Below are 10514 nucleotides of genomic sequence, written 5' to 3'. Positions count from 1 at the left end.
ATACACCCAGTCACTACAAAGATATAGGCATCCTTCCTTACTCAATTACCACTCTGGGATTTCACCATAAGGCCAATGGTGACTTTAAAACAGTTAAAGAGTTTAAAGGCTGTAATAGGAGAACATTTAGGATGGATCAACATTGTAGTTACTCCACAATACTAGCCTAAATGACAGAATGAAAAGAAGGAAACATGCATCCTGTTTGCAATAAGGCACTTAAGTAAAACTGGTTCAGTCTGCTTTCCAACAGACACTGGGAGACAAATTCACCTTTCAGCAGGTAATTTGACACCTTCTCAATGACATTCAAATCACCATTGAAAAAAGGTACATGTTTAAGTTTATTCAAAGATCACTATGATACCAAACGCGTTTGATGGTTCGGGGGGAAAGAGCAGGAACAGGCGACGAGTAGGACTTTTATTGCTCAATCTAATTCATGCTAATTAAAATGATGTCTAGGCCAAACGGACACATGCTAAAACTCGTACACTTTTGATAGACTTAAAACTATCAAGATATCAAAGTGTCATCAACAAAAATGTAAAACAAATAGGCCTACAGCAAATGCAGAATATGGCATACATTTTTCAAATGCAGATAGCACTTTTCGGTAGTGCTCAAAGCATGCCATTCCAAAGGCAGCATTTATTTTTCAACTCGAAGCAATGAGCCCAATCAGCCCTCCATGACAACATAATCATAAACAACAGAGTAGGCTAGTCCTTACATTTTGGGTTATGCTCATGTAAAACAGTTTGGCTAATCTATACTTCCATACTTCCAAGTCCTATTCTTGAAGATCAAGGGGTATAACATTAACTGGAAATCTGACACTCTTTTTTGTTTTATGTAAAGATATAGCCGAATCATATTATTATTATCTGTAGTAGAAGCCTACGTAACCAACCCATAAAGTAAAATGCACCATCCATTTATTGCCAGCTATTTATGGCCAGCTGCAATGCATGTCATTCAACTGCTAATATTCATTTTATCTTCTTCTAATGCCATTTGAGCATGTTGATGTTTATTGGGATGAGTCTTGTCCTTGAGGCAGAACTGAGCGAATTCTGCTAGATACGCCAGCAGCAAAGTCGAAATTGGCTATGTTATGAAAACAAAAATGTGCTTTAATTTAAGGTTAGGGTAAGGCATTAATGTTAGTGTGATTAAGGTTAGTTAGGTTTTAAATTATCAGATTGTATGACTTTGTGGCTGTGCCAGATAGTGACCACTCTGCAGAGCTGCTTCCAGAACAAGATTCATGCCAACCTATGCCTCTTAAAGGGAAAGTAATCAGATTTACGTTACTGAGTTTGGGTAATTCAAAAGTTAAGTTACTGATTACAATTTAGGACAGGTAACTCTATACTGAACAAAAACATGCAACAATTTTAAATACTTTACTGAGTTACATTTCATAGAAGGAAATCAGTCTATTTAAATCAATTCATTAGGCCCTAATCTATGGATTTCGCATGACTGGGCAGGGGTGCAGCCATGGGTGGTCCTGGGAGGGCAAAGGCCACGAAGGGGAGAATGACCTAACTCAGCATGCTTCCACAGAAATGCACAAGGCCACGCTAGCTAAAGGTGCTAGCAATATCGGTGCATTCTTCGTGACGTCTACTGCGGAAACTGATATAATTGGAAAACACCTCCGTTTACCAGTTATTGAGCAGAGCCAACAATCACATTCTGAAAGCTAATTGCCCAGCTAATAAAGCCTGCAAGCACGCCTGTGGTCAGTGGATATTGAGACAATTGTTTTACAGCCACTTATCAGTATCCGCTTCCCGAAGAGAGCAACTGCATGCATTTTTTTGTGTCTTTGTTGACGCCACTCGAGTGGCGTGAAATTCTGTGACATGTTTGCACACAATGGCTCTTCATCCAGCTGTCGATCGTCTCCAGCAAAGCTGGCCAGCTCTTACATCATACTTCAGGTCCCTTAGGGAGACCTGTTCTGTGGCACTGAATAGTATTTTCGAGTATAAAGAAAAAACAGAAGATGCTGAGATTTATCTGTGCTTTTTCCACAAAGTGGGTGTGTTTTTGACCAACTCGTAAAAAAAGCTGGAGGAAACGACGCTCTGTATCACAGATGTTTACGAGGAAGTCCAAAAGTTCAAAATGTAAGATGCTTCAGCTGAAACAGGAGTTTTTTTTCTGAGTAGACCAAGCAGCTGATGGACAAACAATTGTCAGCACAAAGGTCCAAGCAGCAACAGGACTTTGAAGTTCTATGACACTGTCATTACATACATTGACAAGTGGTTTGATTTCTCACCAGAACATGTAATACAGTCAGTATGGACCAACTCTATGAAGAGTTCTGTGCTAGCCGGGAGGAAATACAGAATACCAGACAGGATACCACAAAAACCACCAGTGCGAAGTAGGTGGCAGTTCTCAAAAACCTAGGGAAAGCCAACTTGATCAACATGTTCAGGATTGTCTCATTTGTCCTCAGTGTGCCAGACTCAAATGTCTTTGTAGAGAGGATTTTCTGTCTGATGACCATTAAATGGTCAGACTCAAGAAACCGATGTAGCACAGAACTGATCAAAAATGAACTTCAAATATCTGGGAACTGTGACTTGTCATGTAATGACTTCTCTCTGGCTATGCAAGAGGAGAAAGGACAGCTTGAATTAGTCACGAGCAGCAAAAAATATGTAGACTTGGTGAGTGACTCGTGCCCCTCTTTCCTGTTTTGCATTTGAAAAGTTTTTTTTTGCTGTAAAGGTCCAAATTGTGATTTCTTTGATAATTAATTTAGAGGTTTATTCATATAAGTTTACATAATGATACAGTTTTAGTAAAGCTATAGGCTAAATGGAATATAGAAATGTTTTGCCTTTCCAATTTAATAAAAATATGAATATACACTGTATCACTGTATTCACACGACACCATACCCATACCGCCGTGGCACTGTGCACTGACAGGCACGCCACCTTTTGTCCCTTATTTGGTAGTGAAAAAGTTGGCAACCCTAGATGTAAACTAATGTATGCACAACATTTGAGAGAAATAAGCTTTTTGTGGATATGGAACATTTCTGGGATATAGTATAGTAACTGTAGCAGATTACATTTACAAATTAACCTACCCAACCATGATTATTAGACAATGTACATACTTTCATATTTACACAAATGTGTCTCAAAGAAGGAGAAAAGGCAGTTATCATAAAAGTAATTTGATATCTTAAATCACACAATACACACTAGAAAATCAAAGTACAAAACCTCTAAGTAAAAAGATTGACGTTATTTTGTGACATTTGGGGCTGCCGGAAAATAACACGAAGAGCTGGTTTCCTGGACCCAGATTAAGCCTACTTGAAAAGGAATACAGTGCTGTAGGCTTAACCTGGGTCCAGGAAACTGTCTCATACTGTTATTTTCCTGTGAGCCACGATCAGTAAGCACACATTTAGAAATGGTCAGTGATTATCAGCCTGGGAATTTCCTCAATCATACATTTTGTTTAGTGCACTAATCTCATTACAGGGGCTTCTGCCCACACAACAGAGCAAGCTAGCAACCTGTAGTCAAATATGGCATTTGAAAAGACAATTATGTATATTTCAGTTTTGTATATAAATAGAGAATAAAAATATTTCAAAACCGGTTTTCAAACATTGGGTTAAAACATTTCTGCTGAACTGACTTTCAAAAACAACTTAATAAAAAGTGCAATTATAACTTCCATTCAGTATTGCCACATACATAAGGGCACTGTAAATTAAATGGCTTTGTCCAACCAGGGAATGGTCAGAGGAACAATCCGCTGGCACTACTTTTCAAGGCTACAGATGCAGACTAGCAGATAGGTGCAGTCCTAGACCTGGAAAGAAATTAGACATTTTAGACAAAGCATTGACTCAGCGGAGCAGTTTTAACAATAGTGTCACTATTTAGATTACTCAAGCTCAAAGACTAACACAAACCGTATAGTCATATGAGTGAGACTTTGGTTAAAAGATGGTGAACATATTTTTGAATAATGGTTTTAATATAATGATATGTATGAACTGTAGGTACCTTGGGTAGGCATTCAACGTAGTTATTTTGAAATTGTAATAATTCATCTGTTCGACTTCGGTCTTCTCCAAACTGGTACGAGCTATGTATCATTTTCAAACAATGACAGTTTGTCAGGATTACCATGTTTACATATAATAGTGCAGTAAAGAAATATATTCTGCATGCCAATCTCAGTATTTTACCAGTGTTTTAGTTGGGTAGTTTGTGTGTTCCAGTGTGGTAGGCAGTTAGAAAGCTGGTCAGCTCAGCACTGTGTATAGCCTAGCCTACTACCCCACCTCCCTTTAGAACAACATACTCTATTCTCTTTTTCAAAGCCAATATCTGTCTGAGAGTGCCATTGCAAAGGATTTCCTTACTTCCTCGATTTTTCAACACACTGCAGGAAAAATGTAATTTTTTGGCCAAAACAGGGAAAAGTAACCAGCAAAAAGTTTGATCATGCAAATCACAGATACTGTAGGGAATACATAAATACAGTATAAATGCCCATGGCCAGACTGAATGTTAGTTGATGGGTTATGTAAATAAAGTTTTTTTAACAAATATTGTTTAGGTCAATTAATTGGCCAACCGTATAGCTAGTTTATCCAAATAATTTGTTGATTTAAAGCCAGAAGCTGTGGTTAATGCACATACAGTATAGTTAGTAAGAGGAAAATATAATCTTTGATTTAGTTGTAGGTGAAATCGTGCTTAATCATGGACTATTTTCGAAAAAGATAAATTATTAAATGTAGGTTCTCACCCTTTCCTCTTACAATACCGTGTGATCAGAACAATAAGTGTAACTGCTAAAGACAAGTTATCAATCATGAGCCCACTGTATGATGGTGAAGAGAAAGTGTAACACAAATCTGATAAACATGGTCAAATGTGAAAGTAGGCAGTTTAACTAGGCTTACTAGTGTAACAAATCAAGTAATGTGGGGGAAATTCCTGATGGGCTACAGAAGGGAATGTTTCCCCAGTACAGTATAAAACAAAGTATCCAGTTTAGTTAGAACATATCTTTGAACTCAACAGCTACTTCTTCAAAAAGTGTATTAGAAACAAATATCCCCCCTCTCACTTGTGATTGTTTCAAATGATGGAATTCTTACTTATGACAGTGCCGATCACACTACCCACAACCGCTGCAATCTCTGAAAGAGAGATTCAGTATTATTTGTTCAAATATGAGCTAGAAAAATATACTACAAAATAATAAGCAATTGAATCAACTTAACTCACCAGTAGCTGCATTGGTGTCATGTTCCCCAACGCCATTATTCCTCCCTGAAACTGCAAATTTAAAATTAAATGAATAATCAAGCCCTTGATTACACTAGGATAGATTTACTTGGATTTCCTCTACCTCGTATTGTGGGTGGAACAGTCGATGTTGTTGTTATTGATGATGTTGATATAGTTGTTGGTTTCAAAAGAATGTCATTGCCATCTATGAAATAGAAATGTACAATGATTATTCAGTATTGCACCTTCATGCAGTGCTTTCATTTTTAATTCGTGTACACCACTGTTACTCCCTGAAACTGCAAATACCAAATTCAATGAATTATCAAGCCCTTGATTACACTGGGATAGATTTACTTGGATTTCCTCTACCTCGTATTGTGGGTGGAACAGTCGATGTTGTTATTGATGATGTTGATATAGTTGTTGGTTTCAAAAGAATGTCATTCACATCTATGAAATAGAAATGTACAATGATTATTCAGTATTGCACCTTCATGCAGTGCTTTCATTTTTAATTAGTGTACACCACTGTTACTCCCTGAAACTGCAAATACTAAATTCAATGAATTATCAAGCCCTTGATTACACTGGGATAGATTTACTTGGATTTCCTCTACCTCGTATTGTGGGTGGAACAGTCGATGTTGTTGTTATTGATGATGTTGATATAGTTGTTGGTTTCAAAAGAATGTCATTGACATCTATGAAATAGAAATGTACAATGATTATTCAGTATGGCACCTTCAAGTGTACACCACTGTTACATATGACACTGACAGGGATTTACAGAAGGAAGATCAATGACAATGTTCCTTATCATAGTCTGACACATGCCTGAAGTGTCTAGATGTAGGGTGAAGGCGGATCTACAACAATAATATATAATGTATCCTCTGTAAAGCATACAACCCATAACAGTTGGCAGATAATTGATCAAAAATAAATTGAATCCATACCTTTACATTCAGGAGGTAATGAGTTGTATTCACCATCTTCAATGCACTCAATTGATTTGTTTCCAATGAGGGTGTAACCTTCATTACAGGAGTACTGTATGACACAACCATACTCTGGTAACTCTTCGCCAGGCTTCTCTATGATCGTGCCATTCATTATCTCAGGAGGTTTATCACAAGTTACCACTGAGGAAGACACATACATGGGTGCATTATATTTGTGGTCTTTATTCAAACAAGTTCAATGCCTTATTTTCATTTTATTTAACCTTTATTTTGACAAGGAGTCATGCTTTGACAGGGAGTCATGCATAGATGTCCAAGTGTGTCAATGGCAAATATGGGAGATTTACCGTTACATCTTGGTCTTCCACTCCAACCTGTGGCATAACACTGCCTGTAACTTGGGCCCATAAGTTGATAACTAGAAGAGGGGGAGAGAGCATGTGAGAGGTGGTCAATGATGTATATAAACCCTGGATTGCTTATGCCATCTATTGGCTATTGAGTGGTTTTGAAGCCTACGGTCGGCCATATTTGCACTCCCCAGTAGGAGCAGTCCTCCATAGGAATGAATGCAATTCTACAGTACAGTGCTTTCAGAAAGTATTCACACCCCTTGACCTTTTCACATTTTTGTTGTGCTACAGACTGAATTTAAAATGGATTACATTGAGATTTTGTGTCACTGATCTACACACAATACCCCATAATGTCAAGAGGAATTATGTTTTTAGAAATGTTTGTAAATTAATTAAAAGCTGAGAAGTCTTGAGACAATAAGCATGCAACCCTTTTGTTATGGCAAGCCTAAATAAGTTCAGGACCAAAAATGTGCTTAACAAGTTACATAAGTTGCATGGACTCACTCTGTGTGCAATAACAGTGTTTAACATGATTTTTAAATGACTACCCCACACATTCAATTATCTGTAAGGTCCCTCAGTCGAGCAGTGAATTTCAAGCACAGATTCAACAACAAAGACCACAAAGAGGGACTCCTATTGGTCGATTAGTAAAACTTTGAATTGTGTATCAATACACACAGTCACAACAAAAATACAGGCACCCTTCCTAACTTAGTCACTGGAGAGGAAGGAAACTGCTCAGGGATTTCACCATGAGGCCAATTGTGATTTTAAAACAGTTGTTCAGCTGTTTTAAGGGTAGGAACATGCTTCTTTATCACATTTGGTTATCAAAATTGCCTTAACATACTAAAAATGTTTCAGTTAATCTTTAATAAATTAATTTCTATAGCTTCCAAAATATGTCTTACAGCGGTGGGGGAGTGCCAAGATGGAGGCACGGTGGCTTCAACACAGCACCTCTTATCAGCCATCTAGTTTATACATACATTATTGGAGGTGGTTGGGTGGGGTCCTTGTCTGGGATTGAATCTTTTGGCAAAATAATTCAAACATACTCTGATGATACATTAGATACAGGATGAAGCATACTCACCCTTTATCACAGATTGCTCTTGCTGATGCACCAAAAAGCGTGCCTTCCTTAAACTCATATGTCAAATGTGGTATCTTCCTGGGGGCACCACAGTCCTTCTCTGGAATTAATAATCATCGAGCCAAGTTAACGCCAACAACAAACAAACAATCAAACAACAGTAAATAAATCAAATAACAAAATACAAATCACACTTTACAGAAAAACTGAGAAAAATGCTACTATTTTGCCGCATACTTTTGCAGTTTAATTTGAGCGTGCTCCACTTTCCACTCGTGCAGGTGATTCTTTCAGATCCTTGCTCTTTCAAGTAGCCGTTGACACACTCAAAAGTGACTTTCTCCCCCTCCGGAAAAACGTTAATTAATAGCGCATCATTCGTTAGAACAACATTTCCCTCTACTTGAGGATTGGGACACTCGGCTGTGAGGACATGATATAGTAGAATATGTCAACTCCACACACAATGAGAGTTAGGTTGGCCAGCTCAAATTAGCAAAGTGTCTATTTGTAACCAAAACATTAAGCTAAAACTTTTATAAACGTTAGCTAGCAAACGGTTACTGTACAGCAAAGTTACCATGACTAGAAACGTACTCACCATTTCCACTTGTTAAAAAGATAAGGCATATCAAGCACTTAGTCCATGCATTTGAATAAAACATTATACTGGCTGTCCTTTTTAAAGTAGATTTTATGTGAAGACAAGTCGGTCTCTCGATCTAACAAGTTCTCTCTGATCTTGTTGGCACTATCTAGCTGGCTGTTTAATCAGTACCAACCAGTCCATGGACGACTTCAACTGTCGCTTGAAGATATTTTCACTTTCCAGCAACACTGTAGCACTTCACCTAAAACGGGGTTTCACGTAGTTACCACAGCCACAAAGTCAATACACAACCATATCGTAAAAAAAAATTATTAAGACAAAAATGTGCTTTTTGGTCTTCATTTAAGGGTAGGATTAGGAATAGGGTTAGCATATCGGTTAAGGTTAGGTTAATGTTATAAATCACATTTTAAGAAGATATGGTGGCTGACTTTTGGCAGTGTTAAATTGTGACACCCGTAACACCACGCGCAGAGTAACCCAGAGCTACTCCATAATAACCTAATAATACAGTATTATAATTAATCCTGAATAAATAATGATTATGATATGTTTCTGAAGCAGGCCTAGTTGAGAATACATTGAAGGGGAAATGGAGTTCATGTAATTTTGACTGAAGTGGAGAAAGCAATGAGTTAACTGACCACATCACTGAATAGTTTCCATCCTCCCCTGCCTTGTGACCTGTGGACAAGTTTGAGTTTCGGTTGGCTCAACTGAAGATAAATTATGCACTTGATCTGTCAACGTGTCTTATTGCGCTCCATGCGCTTGAAACTGCACAGGATAGATAGAGGTCAGGGATTTGGGCAGGCTTTGTTAAAATCCCCATATGCTCTATGTTATATGTTTCACATATCACAATGGTCATTAATAATAATAATAATATACGTATTTTATATAAAGCTTTTCATTACATGAAGAACCTCAAACGCTTTAAAAACGAAACAAAAAACTCATTTATTGATGGCAGTTCGTTCATGTGTTGGCTGGACAATGATCTTATACGGTGGCGGCGTGTCCAGAGGACATCAACTCAAGGGACTCGAGCACGGACTCCTGCTTCCACTTCAGCATCCGAGCGCACAGTCCTCCTTATCATTTGCTCATGCATGAATATAAGACTACGTTGGTATGGTTCTTGTATAATTCAAAATAAGGGCATGGGAACAAATATACAGACTTCTATCAAACGATAACGATATCGTATTTTCCATTTCCTGCATAGGAATAACTGAGCTTTTTTCCACAGTTGGAGAAATCTAGGGCGTATCCTCCCCTAAACTGGTGGAGATGTCTCCAAAACAGCACCGTTGCCATGGTAAGTAGATTGTGTACAGAAGAAATATCCCTGACAGCAGTGGCGGTTCTAGCTGGTATGGCTCCCTTCAGCCCCCCCCATACAAAAATAGCACCATTCTGCACTAACTGTAATTTTTATTCAGACATTTGGAACAACAAAAATAAATAATTCTAACATTTAAAACTATATAAATATAAAAATATATACAAAAATAAGTAACAAAGACAAATAGAAACAAATTTGTGTTGATTTGGCACTCGAGCATCAATACATTACCCATCCCTCAACACTGTCAACTTAGAGTCAAGACTAAACCAATTCACCTTGGTGGCGTGCACACTGGTTTTATATTATTCTTAACGATTTCGCACAAACCAGAAAAAAATGCAACAATATGTCAGTGAAACTATATACAGTGCCTTGCGAAAGTATTCGGCCCCCTTGAACTTTGCGACCTTTTGCCACATTTCAGGCTTCAAACATAAAGATATAAAACTGTATTTTTTGGGGAAGAATCAACAACAAGTGGGACACAATCATGAAGTGGAACGACATTTATTGGATATTTCAAACCTTTTTAACAAATCAAAAACTGAAAAATTGGGCGTGCAAAATTATTCAGCCCCCTTAAGTTAATACTTTGTAGCGCCACCTTTTGCTGCGATTACAGCTGTAAGTCGCTTGGGGTATGTCTCTATCAGTTTTACACATCGAGAGACTGAAATTTTTTCCCATTCCTCCTTGCAAAACAGCTCGAGCTCAGTGAGGTTGGATGGAGAGCATTTGTGAACAGCAGTTTTCAGTTCTTTCCACAGATTCTCGATTGGATTCAGGTCTGGACTTTGACTTGGCCATTCTAACACCTGGATATGTTTATTTTT

The 10514-nt window shown here is 37.9% G+C and overlaps 1 protein-coding gene across 9 annotated transcripts; it reads right to left on the bottom strand.

Moving 5' to 3' along the window:
• Positions 1-326: 326 nt before the first annotated feature.
• LOC109891033 (complement decay-accelerating factor) lies at positions 327-9108 on the bottom strand. 9 transcript variants are annotated; one of them, XM_031825056.1, is made up of 13 exons: positions 8322-8820; positions 7958-8143; positions 7721-7820; positions 6610-6680; positions 6257-6442; positions 5918-6001; positions 5670-5750; positions 5419-5502; positions 5295-5345; positions 5165-5206; positions 4810-4852; positions 4059-4140; positions 327-3861 (listed from the first exon to the last, which is right to left on the bottom strand). In XM_031825056.1, exons 1-13 carry the CDS (start codon positions 8383-8385, stop codon positions 3856-3858), a joined length of 1080 nt encoding a protein of 359 aa, XP_031680916.1. In that variant the 5' UTR covers positions 8386-8820; the 3' UTR covers positions 327-3855. The 9 variants fall into 9 exon arrangements, 8 of the variants coding, with proteins under 8 accessions (XP_031680916.1, XP_031680915.1, XP_031680919.1 ...); XM_031825055.1 differs by having other exon boundaries at positions 4810-4855; positions 8322-8819; XM_031825059.1 differs by having other exon boundaries at positions 4810-4855; positions 7958-8066; positions 8322-8816.
• Between the last annotated feature and the right edge of the window lie 1406 nt (positions 9109-10514).

The sequence above is a fragment of the Oncorhynchus kisutch genome, linkage group LG5, assembly GCF_002021735.2.
Source record: "Oncorhynchus kisutch isolate 150728-3 linkage group LG5, Okis_V2, whole genome shotgun sequence".
Lineage (NCBI taxonomy): Eukaryota > Metazoa > Chordata > Actinopteri > Salmoniformes > Salmonidae > Oncorhynchus > Oncorhynchus kisutch.
The sequence above is the reverse complement of the archived record's forward strand: the minus strand, read 5'-3'. Positions and strand labels throughout refer to the sequence as shown.

Coding starts and splice junctions, on each gene's coding strand:
- LOC109891033 (XM_031825055.1), bottom strand. CDS start 8,385: ATGTTTTATTCAAATGCATGGACTAAGTGCTTGATATGCCTTATCTTT. Junction 5,503..5,669: donor TGTTCCACCCACAATACGAG/GTAGAGGAAATC, acceptor TCTATTTCATAG/ATGGCAATGACATTCTTTTG. Junction 5,346..5,418: donor TGTTCCACCCACAATACGAG/GTAGAGGAAATC, acceptor TTAAATTTGCAG/TTTCAGGGAGGAATAATGGC.